The 18,035-nt window shown below is 40.8% G+C and overlaps 1 protein-coding gene across 1 annotated transcript; it reads left to right on the top strand.

Moving 5' to 3' along the window:
* The first annotated feature begins 46 nt into the window (after nucleotides 1-46).
* ggps1 (geranylgeranyl diphosphate synthase 1) lies at nucleotides 47-11,822 on the top strand. The gene is made up of 4 exons (XM_018680281.2): nucleotides 47-670; nucleotides 3,055-3,147; nucleotides 4,190-4,260; nucleotides 10,174-11,822. The coding sequence occupies exons 2-4, from the start codon at nucleotides 3,075-3,077 to the stop codon at nucleotides 10,969-10,971; spliced, it is 942 nt and encodes a 313-aa protein (XP_018535797.1). The 5' UTR covers nucleotides 47-670; nucleotides 3,055-3,074; the 3' UTR covers nucleotides 10,972-11,822.
* Nucleotides 11,823-18,035: the final 6,213 nt, after the last annotated feature.

The following is an 18,035-nucleotide window of genomic DNA, read 5'->3' as shown; positions in this document are numbered from 1 at the left end:
TCGATGACACGGTGGACAGACCCGCCTTAAGCAGCACACGATTGGCTGATCTGTAAGAAAAATATCCATGGTGAAGTGTACGAAGTAATCTACTGGGTGGTTGTCACAATACACAGAGAAAAAATGCTGAAAAACTACAACCCCTAGCTTTGGAACACAAGGATGTGTTCGATATGAGTTACGGGCTGGCCCGGCAACACGGAGGGGCGTATTTCCCCGATTCCAGAACAGGTCGGGAGATTTCACCGGGCGATGTAGAAATATAACTGCAACACATATTGTCCGAGGCACCCATGTTACATTCCCCACCTACTCTGCGCCTGCTCTGTAACGAAGCCGAAGCATATATATGTACCTCATCAAAACTAGCTTGTGTTGAAAAGTATCTATACAGCAGCAGTAACGGTCGTAGCCTAGCATAGCATCCGGTGAGTTGGCCAGTGACACGAGGACCTAAAAATGATATGAAAGAGTGTATGTGACAGTTAGATCGCGTCTTGGTCGGCTAAGCGTTGAGGTGGAAGTTTTTATTTTGAAAAAGAAAGAAAGAAATGCTCATCGGTGGCGTACCGGCGCATTTATGTTAGCCTGCTAACGCTAGCTAACTAGCAGTCTGGCTAACGAGGAGTACAGGACCGGCTAGTCAGCAGACCGACACACCGCAGCAAAGGTGGGTGGAGTTAAGGACCCTGGAGGAAATTGGCTGGATGTCACAGAAGCATTTTAATTTAAAATCTTTGTTATGCATGTGTAATTACACTATTTACTATATAATAACTATAACTTAATTTGTTGTTCCTTAAGTTCTTACTTTTAAAGGATGCACATGGTCAACATGATGGCAAAACATGCTGCAAAAACTTTGTGTTTCTTTTCATAAATTAAATTAATAAATTGATAAAATGTGTATATATTTGTTTTCCACTTTTAAACAACTAAAGTTAAGTGTGGTGGAAATATAATGTACACTGAATAATCAGTGTATTAAGTTAATTGTAGGGTTGTGTTGGATTCACATGTACTTATTAAACTAGTAACACCATATCTACATGCGAGGGAATCAGCTTTTCAAAAGCAATGATGACTCAGTAAATAATAATACCCAACAAGGGATCAGGTCCTCTCTAATATAGTGCCGCGCTGTGTCTGTATTGTAACTTGGCGGAAATTGAATGCAGCACTGTGTTATTTTATAGAGAATGTCATGGCAGCCTGATAATTTAATGATGAGAAGTAGCGGTGTGTGAGTATTTGATCACAAGCACAGCTGCAGCAAATGTTTATCTATGTGAACTGAATTAATTACTTAATATTGTCTTTTTAATGAAGGCAGTATCACACTTTTAGTTTGATGGGCTTATAGATCTGATGTGACTGGATATAAACTGCCTTCCTGTGTAGAGACACAGGCAGCCACTGCTGCATTACTCATCACCATTTTCATGTGATTCATTAGTAATGTGATTGTTTTACGTTATCCAGTTGTATGACTAGTGTGTCACCATGGGCAAGGGGATTGCATGGCTCTATACACCCAGTTCATTACACCACATAAGTATTTCATCAGATTTGTCAAAACCTTTTTTTTCCTTATTTTCTTGTTTGGTTTGGATGAGTTAGCGCATTTTTATTTAACTTTAATTACTAACAGCACATGAGTTTACATCTCTCATTCATTTCCTGTGTCTCAGTAATGTGCTTATTTAAAGGAAAAGTGCAGCAAGTGGGTTAAAGTATCACTTGCAAATGATACCCACACAGTACTGGTGCGCTCTGCAGCTAATATAACTGTGTAGCAGCATTTTGCAAGTATAGATCTGTCACTGGCCTTCGAGTCTGACATTGTTCTTGTCATGTTCACACACTCTCTTCTGTAATTTCTTGTTACAATTCTGTCTACTTAGCACTGCTTCCCTAAACTGTCGTTTAAGGGTCAGCTTTAAGTTTGATGTTGTGAAATACCCCAACATGAACACGCCACAGGCACCACTAATTACACCTATACACTTTTTTACTGCTTCTGTTTTCTCTCATGTGATGGTGTACTTCTGCCAAGCCTTTTTACATCCAAAGCACAACAACATTACCATTATATCAACAGGTTAGAGGGATGAATAACTGCTACACCTGTTCAGAAAATCACCTGTCATCTCTTACCTTATCTTGATTTTTACTTATGAATGACTTGATGGCTCATATTTTTGGAAAGTAACCGTTTTGTGTTATGAGAATATACACAAACACAGCTTGAAGATTTAAAAGTGTAAATTGATTTTTTTTTACCCTTACACCTGTATTGCTCTTTGTTGCCAGTTTGTGCTTTAATAGTTTTTCAGATTTCTTTCCCACAAGCTAGACTAAATGCAAAACAGAACAAACGTGGCCTCATGCAGTGTTTGTGTGTGTGTGTAATATTCATCTAGCTCTGAAATGAAAATTCACATCTAAGTGTTAAAAGATTGACACTAAAAACTAGGAAAATTATTGTTTTCCATTTTGAAGCACTAGACAGGTGAAACTGAAATACCATTAATTTCTTTCATGTTTCATGAACCAGTTTGTAGGCACACAAAAAAAAGCCTTACCTGCCCGAGGCGCTGTCAAGGAATCATGGATCCAAAGAACTGTGTTTTGTAGTTTTATTGCAGGTAAAAACACAGTGCTGCAGAAGCGTCCAAGGCGTGTAACATGTTTCACAAGCATAAAAACAGCATCCAAACAGGAGCAGTCAGCTAAAGTAAAGCTTCCCCTCTCACCCTCTCTCCAGTCACAAAAAACCCCAACAGGTGAAGGTGATATGCTCGTTAATACACCCACACCAGGTGACCCAGATTACCACGTGACCAAAAAAAGGAGCGTTCAACAACAACATTTTAAAAACAAAATAAAAAGGGCTTTTTAACTCCCAGATCTTTTTATTTTGACCCTGTTGTTAAAGGTTTATGAGGCTGCAAACAACCTTACATTGCAGTACATTAAAGGGTGTTCATTTATCTTAAAAAACAAGGAAGTCTTTTGTTTTCCTTACTTTTTCTGTTCTCTGTCCTTCGATAGATTTGTGTAAATTTGAGGCAATGGATGGTGACGCAGAAGCAGCCTCCGAGCGAATTCTGCTGGAGCCGTACAAGTACTTGTTGCAGCTGCCAGGTGAGTCTTTTCCACTGTCAGTGTGTGACTGCAGGGGTTGGTGGAGGAGGTGGAGACACACAGCCAAGTAGCTGAAAGGTCATTAAACAGCTATGTAGGCTGCTGATGAGTCCTAGAGCTCACTTCCTGTTAGTCACACCAGATCATGGTGTTGACATAAAGCCTAAAATGATGAAAGGCTGTAGTGCACACACACCTGATGTAATCACAGAAAACATGAACTTACACTTAAATGGCATTAAATTCATCCACTGTAACACATTTAGCTCAGTTTTTAACTAAACTACATTTTGTCTTATGTCGTGAATTTGAAGTACAGTCATGACAACTGACTAATGTTGCATTTAGATCTCAAATCTGTATTCTGGCTGCAGCATATGGTATTACCATGTTAAAGACATTATGTTGTCAAGTCCTAAACTGTATAGTTTTCATTTTAACATCTCACTATATAAATTGTAGGTGATAATTTGAACATCATTACATCCAAATGGCAATAAAATGAAGCCGTTTAACATCCTATTGTTGCTGACTAATTTCTCCACTGCCGACTCGTCTGCTGCTGTTAAGGAGACATTTGTTATTTGTTTTCCTTCAGCTCTGATTGGTCATTTTTTGTCAGTGGAGAAGTGACTGACCTAATGCCACAGCTTTATTTGGGTAAATAGGATGAGTCCTTGGAGTCTCTCTGTTGGTTAGGATGTTTCTGTTGCAGTGTCACTGTGTCATTCAGACTTATTAAATAAGATTATTTGTATGTCTTGCAACAGATTTTTTTTCATTCTTCAGTGTTAATTCTCACTTTAGATCTGCTTTCAATAAGTGGAATTAAAACTTTCTAACTGTGTGAGGCTAATATTTGGTCTGCTTTCGATGTAAGACACTAACATCAGCAAACATGAAAGGGGCTTATGATTTGCAGCAATAGTCCTTGTGGAGGATGCAATTGAAGGTTATCCTTTCCCCTTTCCTGTGCATACTACAGTCTATATGTCAGTGACTGTTAAAATGATTGAACTCACACTTTCTGGTCTTTCTTCAGGGAAGCAGGTGAGGACAAAACTCGCCCAGGCGTTCAACCACTGGCTCAATGTTCCAGAGGACAAACTGCAGGTGAGAAATCGGCCATTTTGAGCCTCTTAACATTCAGAGTCGCCTGATGTTTATTGTTGCAGACGGGGTCCAGGAAGGTGAAATGATGCTGCGCTCATCCCGAACAGGCAATTTATTTTTGTAATGCAACTGGTCTTGTCAGCTGAGATGTTCCTAACTGAATGTAAATGTAAAGCTTGGGTGTACACGGCGTTGAGCATCCATGATTCATCACAGGAGGTTGTTAATGTTAATGCAGCTGAGGATCAAGTGGAATAAGATGAAAAAGGTGGAGCAACGCTTTCAAAAACAGTTTCCTTTTTTATATTTACTTGATCTGTAGGTTGCTGATTTCATGACTTTTGAGGTTGGATGTGTTTTGTTTGCCCGTGTAGATGCAGTGCTGGGTGACACAGTAATTTGTTGTGGGTTTGTCGCCGCTGGCAAACCTACCAACATTACACGTAGTCGACAGATTAACTGTTTTTAAGAGATGATTGTGAGGTTTGACCGCTTAAAGGCAGAGTCCATTAGCCTGTTTCCACACCACTGAATCGACGCCCACATCACATCATCATTTTGTGGAGAGATTCAAAAAAGGTCTCTGGTGGATGAAAGAAGTTGTGAGCCCATCAGAGGGTTTGTGGATTAGGGCTTAAGTTGACGCGACTTAACGATACCGAGCTGTGTCAGATCAGGGCATCTTGTGTTTACCATCACAACAGCACAAGGAGCTCCCAATAAACTTAAATAAAGGATAACGATCAATTTGCATTAAAAATCTGCCTCAAAATTAATTAAAAATGTCAAAATGCCGAGTCAAAAAGTCGCTGTTTGTGCCGTGAATGTATCTTGCAAATTCCAACACTGATGAAGCCCTCCCCGCTGTGGGTATACTCCTAACACTTACACTACTTGCTCTCTATTGTTCATTTTGAAAAGGCTCTTTCTGACAAGGTAGCTGTTACATCTACTGTTTCATTTCAAGGTACTCAGCGCTTTCAAGTTGCTCAGTGGTAGCACATTAATAATTACTTTATTTAATAATATCATTAAGAGCACCACTCAAAATTATGCTGAGAGAAAGTAAAACAAAAGGAAAATAAAACGGTGCCAATTATTGGCTACAATACAAACAGAATTAAGCTCAGAATAAGATTTCATTAATCTAAGAAAATGGATCTGCCTATTTTAATGTAAAACAGGATGTTAGTTGTTTCCACACTCCACTTCCAAAGTTGCATGGTGGTTTTTATGTGGACTGTAGCTTTGCTTTGCAACGCAACAAAAAAAGTGCAGAGAATGTGTTAAAGATGAAAGAAAAATCAGTTTATGTTAATCAGAGTTTATCAGTTTCCATTTCCTGTTTAGGTTTTCACATTCTGGTCTTGGAGTAACGTGCTAGTCATGTGACATCCAACCCCACCCATCCTATTACTACTACCACTCAAACAACTGGCTGAACTAGATTGACTTCTGAATATTCACCCATCCCAAGTCAGATTTTTCTGTCATCTGCCGTCCTCCCTTCTCAACTTAATATTCCTCTACATCATCTGAAAAGGATGGAAAAAAATATTTTAATAGACTGGCATGAATCCCATCAGTGTTCTGTCAAACTAAGCTTCTTATGAGAAAGTATGGAAGCTCATATCCACCAATGTTTTTTTTTTTTTAAAAAGGGGGGATCCTGTAAGTCAAAATAACGAGTTAGTCTCTGAGTTTATTTTGAGATACTAAGTCATTATTTTGGGAAAGTTGAGAAAGCTAGACTTTCCTGTGAGTTGAGGTGTCATTAAATAATAATAACTAAATATTTTAAATTACTACATGTGAGCTGCTTTTGAGCTAATTGCTGAAAAACTGGTTTGATTTTTTGTTTTGGTGGGATGTGGGGATGTCTATCTTTAAATACAGCCTGTTTTACTTGATGCATTTTGAATGAAAATGGGTGGGTGATGGTAGGTAGTTATTTTGCTATACAATATATTCCAGATGGGACAGTATATAGTAGCAATGAGCAAGTATTTGGAACCATTTAGGTATTTTTTTGTTGTGTATTTAAGCTGTACTGCACCCACATTAATCTCCAGTGAGGGGCCACTGCTTTTTCAGCTTCTTGTGTTCCTGATCACCTCTGTGTGCTAAGGATTAGCATGAATCACATCACAGACAGCTTCCCAGGCAAACACACACCTCCACTCATCCATTACCGTGTTGTAACATATTCCTGGATGATGCTGCCTGAATATATTGCAACAGACATATTGAGGCACATATACAGATACCAGGCTGGACTGGCATTCCTGCTTTTCCTCAGTCATATTAATTTCAAATTAGCCTTTTAGGATTTATTGGTTTTATTGAGCCACTGTCCCCTCAGGGAAATCAGGCCAGTGACCTTATTATACTGATAGCATTAGCATTGTAGTGGCCAAACACTGGTCCCTCATCCAGTGGTAAAGATACAGAGACTTAATCTGTGTTTTCTGATTTCCATGTTGCAGCATGCTAAGTGCTGAGCCTGTCAGGTCTCATTAGGTTTGCAGTTCAACAGGTCTCCCTTTGTCCTGAATGTTTTATAAACCCTCCCCAAAGAGAGGAATTCTAGTCCTGCAAGCGGAGCTCGGAGGTCGCACTGTTATCTCCCTTCGGTCATTCCTTTCAGTGTGCAATAAAAGCCCCACCGCCCACGCTGTGATGACTTGTTTCAGGCTTCAGTAATAAAAAAATAAATAAGTGCATGAGTGTGAAAGAGTAATAAAGTTGTCAGTCTCCTTCTGAGGAATTATTGAATATTATAGATCAATCCTGTCACGTCAGCCCCTCCTCCTGCTACAACATCCATCCCACACTTTATTATTACAGTGGCTCGTACGTCTTCGAATGAGTGAATTCAGTTTGCAAAATTAAAAAGGAGCGACTCGACATTCGAAGTGGCGTTTTGTATTATTTTCACATTACATGCGGCTCTGCGTCTTGACTGAAGTGCTGACATTTTCAATTCAGGAGCTGATGTGCTCCTTGAGGCTACGACGACATGTTACCTCAGAGCTTTGAGTTTGACTGATCAGGTTTTGATGGAGATTTGCTGCCGACATTCATATGCAGATTGTGTCCAAATCTACTTCTGTTCTCCTGATAATTCCACTTTTAGTCTGAATTTCCTTGTTATTGTACAGCAGGTAGTTGAGGTTTAATCTACCTCACATATCAAAGAACTACACCCCCCTCCCCCCTTTCTGTGTAGCAGCTCTGTAAACTCCTGCTGAACCCATCATGCAGACTGAGAGCACTCCTCTCATCACCATTAGCACACTGCTGCCAAGAAGTCGCCGCCATGGAAACAACTGTGCCTTCAGATAGATGGAGGCAGTGACAGTGGCACACTGTCTCATTCACTCGGCAGTGCATTTTTCATCAAACCCCATATGTGCTCCTGTGCTGTGTGTAGTACAGCACAGGTTGCCGAGGGTTGGGAAATTCCCCCCTCTACGCATCAATTGCCGTGCAACCTTTAGCTGACTGGCTTCCTCTTGTTCTCTGTGACAATGCAGAAAGGTTAGCTTTTATATACTGTCTTCTGTCTTTGACTTTGACAACATGTGCCATTCATGGGAACGTCTGCCACCTCGGGTTCAGAGCGTTTTAATGACTATAACATAGCTGCCTCTGTGAGAAAAAATTAAGGATCCGTGTGGCAGGTGTGTAGCAACTGATAACTGCAACGACTTTATAATAAAGTTTGTAACAGCGTAGAACTTGTAATGTGGAGGGTTATCATCAGATGGAGCAGATAAGTTGTGACAACAGCAGATTGTACTGCAGTAAAGGCTAGATCAGGCTAGACAGTACATTTGTTATACATTTATATTACAGGGTTTTTCCCAGGAAATAGTTTAGCTGTAGTAGTTTGCCTGACAGATCCTGACACATCTCATCTTGTGATCAGTTTCATTTAGTCGATGACGGCCTAAACAACACTTTAAATAGAAGCTCCGCTGCTCTTTTTCTTAAATCTTTTAATTAGTAGAGGTGTTTTTTTATGATGAAACTACAAAACACTGCAGGATATTGTCAATTAGTTAATTAATTAGTTAGTTAAAGCCACAGTTTTCCACACAGTGTCAGAAGCAATACAAGACAATTGATAAGGACAAACAGCAGGGATACGGCATCAACAAACAGCTTGATTTAAAGAAAATATATGAAACATAAATCTCAGATCAAGATTAAACTGTGGCTTCTTAAGCACGCCACAGAAATCAGCAGGACATCTGCCATGTTTTGTTAGATTTTCTCACTACAGCTGCTGTTCTTCATGAATGAGACAGCAATTTTTGAATGACACAATCCAGTAGGCGTGGTGTCTAATCACGTGGGACCATCTTAAACCCTTGGCCAGACGTCAGCAGTCCTGCTGTCTGACTCGGCCGTACTCGTGGTGGTTTGCGCCTACTGTAGTTCCTCTAATTGAGAGGTTTATGCGTGCACATAACAGACTTGTCTGTCTCAGAGTTATTTCCCTTCAGCATATTGGACTCAGTGCACTCATTTGTTGTGAGGGAGTCTCTGCATTCTTAATGGATCACTGATTGTAGCTTCGGCAAACAGAGCGAGTTTCTGCGTCAATAACCTCTGGTGATAATCAATGAAGTCTTGCGGAGCAGTGAAGGCACTTAAACAGCAGCATTATACAGCGACAGGCAGACTAATTGGATTCCTTGGAGAAGCCAGGCACTCCAAAGTCCAAAACCTGAAAATTGTGGTGTGCTTGTGTTTGGGCTTGATAGCTGCTGTTGTTGATGTGAATATCAAATCTTGTCTTGATTGTGCCCTTGTTCCCTCATCCTGGCAGGGGATTGTAATTCACAAAAAACACGGTCTGTTTGTAATGAAACCTTTGAATCCTCCAGTGTGTTTTTGTCTACAATATTCCACTTCCTCATTCATGTTTGCATTCATTGTAGCTTTACCAGCAACCCCCCGCCTCCCTGCGTCTTGTGAGTGGCTCACTGAGGTTGCAGGGTGAGCGAGTGTCGGGACCCTGCCGAGGGAAAGGTTGTGTTTGGCGGATAAACTGCTCAACTGGCCCCAGCTTTGGCCATCTGCCTGACCCACTGAGCCTCTCTTTGTGCTCCACAGCCCCATACAAACAGCTTTCATTACCAGGCCACACCACTTGTCTTTTAAATCAGCAGAGCACTCCAGCAGGCTGCACTGCCAGCTCAGGACAGCAGACACCTGATGGCAACCTTGGCTGCTTTGTGTCGATTGTGGACCTGAAACAAAGCCATTTTTGGCTTAGTATGGCTGTGTGCTCCACTGATAAATGACTACAGCAATGATCTGACGTTAGTTCAGCAAGAAAAGAGTCTGTGTGTGTCCGTAAAATACCCTTGACTCATCACAGCAGTGTTGATACAGGGTCATACAGTATTAAAACTGTTGGAGTTTGTCAATATAGCTCTAAGTTTAAGTCCTCCAGCGCTCGTCTCTCTCTCATTAGAGGGGGTGAAGGTGCACTAAGCCCTGCAGTGTCACCTCTAATTGCTTAACCATGTCACATTTGCTCTAAACTCACTGAGCCACAGTCGCTCTCTCGCGGGCAGACCAGATAAAAATGTCAAAATCTGAATCTGATTTTGACGGGACTGGCATATGTCTTTGCCTGAACTCTTCAATCTCTCCCACTGGCTGCCTGGCTTGTTTCAACGACAACTGTTTTGTCTGCTGATGAAGACTCACTAGTGGAGCAGGGCAGAAGAGTGTAGACATGGCTCCCTCTGCTGTATACAAGTTGTAATGCATAATTTACCCAGGGCTCTGGAGAACCTGTTACTATCTCTGTAGGTCAAGAGCAGAGAAAGTAAGTTTCTTTGCTTTAAAAGCTCTGATATTTTTTATTCATTGATTTCTTTGTGTGATGTTCAGGTGATCATCGAGGTGACTGAGATGCTGCACAACGCCAGCTTGCTCATAGACGACATCGAGGACAGCTCCAAGCTGCGGCGAGGCTTCCCCGTGGCCCACAGCATCTACGGCATTCCCTCCGTTATCAACTCCGCCAACTACGTCTACTTCCTGGGTCTGGAAAAGGTGCTGACCCTGGAGCATCCCGAGGCTGTCCAAGTGTTCACCCGGCAGCTGCTGGAGCTGCACCGTGGCCAGGGCCTGGACATCCACTGGAGGGACACCTACACGTGTCCCACCGAGCAGGAGTACCGCAACATGGTGCTGCAGAAAACTGGAGGGCTCTTTGGCTTGGCCGTGGGCCTGATGCAGCTCTTCTCAGACTGGAAACAGGACCTGAAGCCACTTCTGGACACGCTGGGCCTCTTCTTTCAGATCCGCGATGACTACGCCAACCTGAGCTCCCGCGAGTACAGCGAGAACAAAAGCTTCTGCGAGGACCTGACGGAGGGGAAGTTCTCCTTCCCCACCATTCATGCTATATGGTCGCGTCCGGAGAGCACCCAGGTGCAGAACATCCTCCGGCAGCGCACGGAGAACATGGACATCAAACGATACTGTGTGGACTACCTGGAGAAGGTAGGCTCATTCGCCTACACCCGTCAGACTCTGCGGGACCTGGAGGTAGAAGCCTACCGTCTGATCGGGGAGTTTGGGGGAAACCCTGAGCTGGAGAGTTTGGTCAAACACCTCAGCAAAATGCATCATGAAGCTGAGGCAGAGCCCAGTACTGAGCCACACTCCAGCCAAAACCACTGACCTCATCCACTGTTCACTGCTGCATTACCCTCATACTAACTTCCCTGCACACTCCACTAACACAGACGCTTTGCTAATTACAGTGATTCACATTCCTGAAAAGCACAACACACACACCGCTACGTTACATTCACAATCAGTGAGTCACAATCAGTCATTAAACTTGAACACTTCAGCAGTGGTGATGCAGCAGAGCAGCCCCAAATGTTGCCTTTATCTGTAGTGTGCTACGCGGCATCCTTCAAGTGTTGCTTAACAAAGTACACATCACCACTTTGTATCTGTGCAGTCAGTGGAGGAGATGAATTAAAATAGAAAAGAACTTCCTACGGTTTTAGGTTTGCTTTTCTGAAAATGCAGAATAATAAGACGGCAAGCTTAAAAGCCTTCCTTTTGATGTGATACGGTGCATATAAATGTATTTTTTTAAGTGTTTTGCCAGCAAACTGAAAACTGTTTATCTAGGGCCGAGCAAATGCTGGATGTTACTTCCAAAGTCCCTGTTTAAAATAAGATGCGGAGTGTATGATGGGTGATTCGGGGGATCCTCAATCATTAAGCCGCCTCAGTGCCAATCCCTCAGAAAGACCTCCGCAACTCACTCGTCTGCTCATTATGTAACACACTGGCATTATATGCAAAGTAGCACTCGTGCTGTTTATGCTCGGCTGTACATGAGTGCTGTGTTGATGCTTTGGTGTATTACAGACTGTGTGTTTCTGTCTGGTTCAGCTCTTCACATCTCTAATGTTTTTATTTGGCTTGATTCACTTATGATATTTGAAGGTTGACACTGTGCTGCCGTTATGAACTCATTTGCATTTACTGAATAAAAACCCCTTTAAGGATAACCTGCGGGCTTGTCTGTACCTCTAAAACAAAATCCCACATCTGTGTGTGGCATCGGGGCTGGTTTGGTTGTCATTCGAGATCAACTGCGGCTGACTTGATGGTCGACGTGAACTGCTGCCGACTCCTGGGAAATTACTGCAGTCAAGTCGGACACAAAGGCGTTTGCCTTTTACCAGCTGTTCTCGCAATTTATCAAATATATCGATCTAATTGTGGAAAACCTGCACAGGTGTTCTGTGCTTTTTTTAAAATTTAAAAATATGACTGTTCCACTTTTTTTTAAACCTGTATACACACTGTTTACTCAAAGATATGTTGATCTCAACATTTCAGGCCAGAAAAGTATGAAGAAAGATGAAAGTATGAAACATCCAGGGCGATGTGTTCAGGTGTTGAATAAAAATCTACTACACGTCAGTGCAGCTGGAGAAAAGCAACTGCAGAAAACTGCAGGTGCCTTACTCCTGCAAGGCTTTAAGGTCATGTGACATGGTGATGTTGTGACAAAATTTCTAACCGGCATAAAGTCGAACACAGCTATTGTTTTTGTTTAAGGTGAAAGAGGAAGAGAGGGACTCTCCAGAGATGAGCAGCACCATCTACTGAGCAGATGTGTGTAACTGAAGCTGAAGATGTTACAAACATAAAGTTGTCTGTACGTGCGTCTCTCTGCATTTTATTGTAGTTACAAGCTTCCTCCTACACTGGGGCATCCTCCCAAACATTTACCACGCACCTCACACTCACTACAAAACACTGAGCCATCTTTATCCAGAGAATATCTAATCGTAAGCCTTCACCTGTTGCACCAGATTAATGGCAGCTGACGCAAGTTATCACAGAACTGCCTGCCGCGTGTTTTGTTTTCAGCAGCCTTGACTGAATTACTCACACAGGGTGGTTGCTATGGATGTGGCTGGTGTTTTTTGTCGCCTGTTTGGTCTGAAATACAGGGCGCACCAGTCGTCTAAAATCCTGTATCATCTGCTGCCTCTGTTAATACCATTGTGAGTTTTTCCTCAGCTGCGGAAAAGAAGCCCCGGCCCCGTGGACAGAGGCTATCTGTCCCAGACAGCTCTGTTGACTCACTGAAGCTCTTGCTCTTGACAGCTGCAATTCAATTAATTGTGCGTCTTTTGGATTGGATTGTGGCTCCTCTGAAAATACATCTATTCATCAAAATGTCAAATTCTTGAAAATCTAGGGGACCAGTTCCTTTACTGTTTTTTTTTTTCATCTAAGCAGCCACAAGTGCGGGAAAATAGGATGCAAATGCATTTCTGATTTGATAAACAGCGGAGACGTATGAAGTGGCTTTGGCAGAGCTGACTTAAGTCCATCACAATAATCAAAGCCTCTCACGGTTCTCATTTCTTCTTCTCCCACTCTCTAGGTCGACTAGATTGATTTTCTCCACCCACAGTGTCTGAGTTCTGTTTGAGAGCAAAACAGAATAGCTTTTGTGTGAAGAGCGACATGGCTCACTCACTGTCTCCCTCATCCTCTGCAAGCTTTGGATTATTTATCACTGGGCTGTGCTTTACACATTTGTGTTGCTTGGTAGCACTCCAGTGGATATTTCATAAATATTCTTGTGGCAGTAACAGAATTGTGAAAACCTCATTGCTGCGATTAGACGTAGACACAGCTGTGTTTGGACACCTTCACTGATTTCAGTCTTTTTCATGATTCTGCTTCTGCTCTTTCTTTTGTGAACTACTTTTTAAAAAAGTTTTTAGAGGCTGATGGGGTTTTTTTCTGCTGCACAGATATTTGACAGATGTACAGTTTGCACCTCAGAGCTGCTAGAACAAATGCAGTCCTTCACTGTGGGGCTGCTGAGCTGCTCCACTGGAGCAACTGGCAGGACATTTTATTCCCTCTACAAGAGCCTCAGAAGAAAACCACCAACAAATCTCCTCAGTGTGACTTAAACTGGTCTACATATCGAACCATGTTTCATGAGAGACGCTTTAAAGGTCAGAAACATTCATCTGTGCTCAGCTACTTTTAAGGATAAGACTCGAACAACAGTGTGTGGGTCAAAAATGGGTCAAAAATATATAATTTAATTCCTAAAAAAGGTGAAGTAATGTCTAAAACAGCTGAGTGACCAGTGACAGCAGGATCAATCCACTGATGTGTTTAAAAATCTAAATATATCAACAGAATTACCCTTTAATATCATTTGATGCACAGGCTTTCTTCACTTTACAACATTGATGGCAGAGTGGTTATCATATTCATGTCACTGTTCCCAGAACAACACATGTTCTCATGCATAATTCTGCCAGCACAGAGTTATTTGTGAAAACCACACTGCGCCCTCATGTCCCATCGGGGATAAAGAGGAAAAACAAAGCACTCACTTGTTTCCACCTGCAATCATCGTAGCTTACACAAAACTGTCTTCTGTGAGTTTAAACTGACTGTTTACACTGATTAAAGGGACACTTTTATATGATCAGTTTATCTATCATGAGGGGTAGAGCACAGCTTGTGGATAACAGGGGAGCTGAGAACTGAGCTGCATTGTGGGAAATGTAGTGTTTCTAGAGCTTGACCCATAAGTCTCATCTTCTGCTGCATCAATTCTTTTTTTTTCCTGTCTCTTGCAAGTCTTGCAAGAGCAATAATAAATTGCTGGAGTGCCCCTTTCATGCTGAACTGAGGGCAGCTAGATTCACTTCGCTGACATCATGACATTTCCTCCCTATGTAGTGTTGCATCAGGTTACATCAAATGATTGAGTGGTTTCCAAGAATCTCATCATCAGACCGATGAGCTAATTCATGATCCTCTTAAGACAGAATAATTGTCAGTAATGGTTCAGTAATGACTGAGCTAATTATCTCCCGCAAACACTATCATAGTAAATCTGCCATGTTGCTGCAGCAGGGGTCAAGTGGGCTTATGAAACTCCATGATTCACTCAGTATTTGCATCACTTTGTCAAAGACGTGTGTAATTATGTGCGCTGTCTAATAGCCAACCTTCCACCGAATGTATCATCTAACCGATCCGCAGTGTCACACATTTCACAGCTGTGTTCTGCAAATGTTTGCAAAAAGTGACAGCTATAACCTTAGCAACCTGAGACAGCGTAGCTGCATGGAAATGAGAAAGAGAGAGCGAGCGAGCTGTGGGTGCGATTTCAAATTGGGAATGAAAATGTTGCCCCATTAGGGCATAGTTGTGTGTCTAATAATATCTCCTCATTGCTGTGAATCAGAATCAGACAGAAATACTGGTTTTGGATGCCGGGTGTCATGAATAAATGATTTCCTCCTCGATTTAGTGCACACAGAGGACGAGGAGGAGGAGGAGGGGTGCTGGAGAAGAGGAGGCTGATTGACAGCAATGTGTAATGCTCTGCGAGGAAAGTCTAAGAATCTGGAGTTGTTTGAATGAGTATGCAGATGCACACCACTCAGCAGACTGTAAGCTCCTCTTTCTAAGATCTGGGACAGCTGTGCCTGATCTGAATCATGCCATCTTTACTTTGACACCACAGGTAAGTTTTAATTTTATCTGTAATGTACTGTGTTTGCACAGTGAGCTAAAATAAGACATACAGGTATAAAATGCACCCTCAGTACTGGCACATGATCTATCTATCTATCTATCTATCTATCTCTCTCTCTATATATATATATATATGATCATCAAACATGTATATCTACATATCTTTGTGAAAATATTATATATATATAATATATAAATTGTCACCATGCGTTTCAACAGAGAGTACAGACTAGTTACCATGCAAGACAACCAGCTAAACCAGCTCATGGATAAATAATTGGAAAAGCTAAATTACAGATAAACATTTGAAATGGTTAGCTAATGCTAAAAGTCATGGATAAATATCTAAAGATCATCAGTTGAAATAGCTAAATTATAGATAAACGTGAAATGGTTAAGCTAATGCCGTAAGTAACAGTTTAAATGGATGAAGTCATGGATATATAATCAACTTAATTATAGGTAAACATTTGAAACTGTTAAGCTAATGTTAAAATAAATTAACTGTTGAAATAGCTAAAAGTGACCGATATATAGTTAGCTATATTGGATATTAACATTTGGAGTGGTTAAGCTAGTGCTAAAAATAATACGGTTGAAAGAGCTAAAAGTGATGGATACAGTTCCCTAAATTATAGAAAAATATTTGAAATTGTTATGATAATGCTAAAAGGAATTAACTGTTGAAATAGCTAAAAGTCACAGATATAGCTGAAATAGCTAAACTATAAACATTTGAAATTGTTCGCTAATGCTAAAAGTCATGGAGAAATAGTTGAAATAGCATGGAAAAGTCATATGGTTGGCTAAATTATACATATTTGAAATGGTTAAGCTCATGCTAAAAGAAATTAATAAACAGTTGAAATAGCTAAATTAGAGATAATCATTTGAAATTGTTAGGCGAACGCTAAAAGAAATGAATTGACAGTTGAAATAGCTAAACTATAAACATTCGAAATGGTTAACTGATGCTAAAAGTCATGGATAAATAGTTAAAATAGCTAAATTAGAAATAAACATTTGAGAAATAAACACCTAGAATCGTTAGCTAAAAGTAACAGATTAGAAGCTGAACAGTTTGTTAAAAGTATATAATACTTGCTAAAAGAAACAGATGAATGGTTGAAAAATCTGGCTTTCCACTACTTCAAGTGAAAGGAGTACAAATGCAAACTTAATGACAATTCACTGGTATGAAAATAAAATACTGTTTTACTAAATTGTCACAGTACTTTCTCACTATCACACAGCGAAAGTGTTAAAATAAAATCCAGTTTATAATGAATTCATAAGAACATATTGGAACTTGGTGAGAAGTGTTGATGAAGAGGCACTTAAACTCATCTGATTGGGCTGTGGGGTACATCAGACACAAAAGACTCTAAACACTCAAGTAAAATGAAGTGTCTGGCAGAGCCAGACACCACGAAAATAAGACTCAAATTTGTAACATCAACACGGTGTTGTATTCAATCTGCAGCGCAAGAAGAAGATGAGTTTTGGGGAGAGGTGAGACTCGAGATGAAAAGGATTTTATAAATACAATTAACTCGAGCGCCCAACTTCCCTCTATTTTCTCAGAGCACTGCTTGTCACGGGCTAAACGGATGATTGCACTTTCATGGCAAAATATTAATAGAGTGAAAATAAGTCAGTGGTTCAGGGAATTGTACTCTTGTCGTTGGTTAGAAAAGATTACACACACACTTAAGGGCAGAGACGATTCAAAACGTGTGGGGTCCTATTGATATCAAACATATGAATGAATCAGATATTCTGGGTCAATAAGATGAGCAGAAATATTTTTATTTTGCCCGTTTTTCCCCAGTTCTGCTTCTTTAGTCTTTAAGCATCTAGCTCTGAGAGGGACTTCATGTTCACAAATATTGATCTCTCAGAGAACAAAAGAATTTTTGAGTAGTGTTCCCCCTTGACAGAACATTATTTCACACCATCTAACTCTTACTTATGCCAATACACAAGCCTTTTTTCCCTTTAAATATGAAGCAGCTATCAGCAAAAGAGCTCTCTCTACATTATCTGAACAATCTGAATCATCTTATTTTAAAGAACATATTGGCAGGAGATAAAACATTAAGAAAAGAGCGTGAACAACTGCAATTTGTTTCCCGCTGTGACGACAGAGGTAGATTCAGTTGATTTGATTGCCTAGTTTAAATGAGTATGAGAGAACACGGCTTGAATAAAAGGAGGCAGATTTGAGGCATATCTCTGGAAATATATAAAAACAAGACAATAATTTAAACATTTTAAATCAGTGAGTGACAATATCCCTACAGCATTAATCAAAGTTTAGACAAATCCAATAACTTCATCTTCTTAAGAGGCACTAGAGCAGAAATGAGAAGTGAGCGTTTTATTTAATTTTTTTTCCATCTGCGTGTTATTTCCACGCTTCACAATGAAGGGCTTCGAGCCAAATCAGCGAGAAAGGCTGATGGGGTGTAAAATAAATAAATAAATAAATAAATAAAGCGCTGTCCTTATCTACGTAGGAGAGTGGAACAGTTGCGGATGTGACTTTGTTATCATGCAGCTCACTGAAAGAGAGAGCAGGGTGAACAGATAAGACGGAGAGGAGGAAGAGGAGGAATGTGTGGGTCCGATGTCAGGTTAATTGCAGGAATAGATTTCCTGGCAGGTAAGACAGGCCTAAACAAAAT

Source organism: Lates calcarifer, linkage group LG16_LG22, assembly GCF_001640805.2.
Source record: "Lates calcarifer isolate ASB-BC8 linkage group LG16_LG22, TLL_Latcal_v3, whole genome shotgun sequence".
Taxonomy (NCBI): domain Eukaryota; kingdom Metazoa; phylum Chordata; class Actinopteri; family Centropomidae; genus Lates; species Lates calcarifer.
Note: the sequence above shows the minus strand (reverse complement) of the source record. Positions and strands in the feature narration are given on the sequence as shown.

Excerpts from the sequence above, each read along its gene's own strand:
- ggps1 (XM_018680281.2), top strand. The coding sequence starts at position 3,075 with ATGGATGGTGACGCAGAAGCAGCCTCCGAGCGAATTCTGCTGGAGCCG. Across the intron at positions 3,148-4,189 it reads GTACTTGTTGCAGCTGCCAG|GGAAGCAGGTGAGGACAAAA; the intron begins GTGAGTCTTTTC and ends GTCTTTCTTCAG. Across the intron at positions 4,261-10,173 it reads TTCCAGAGGACAAACTGCAG|GTGATCATCGAGGTGACTGA; the intron begins GTGAGAAATCGG and ends TGTGATGTTCAG.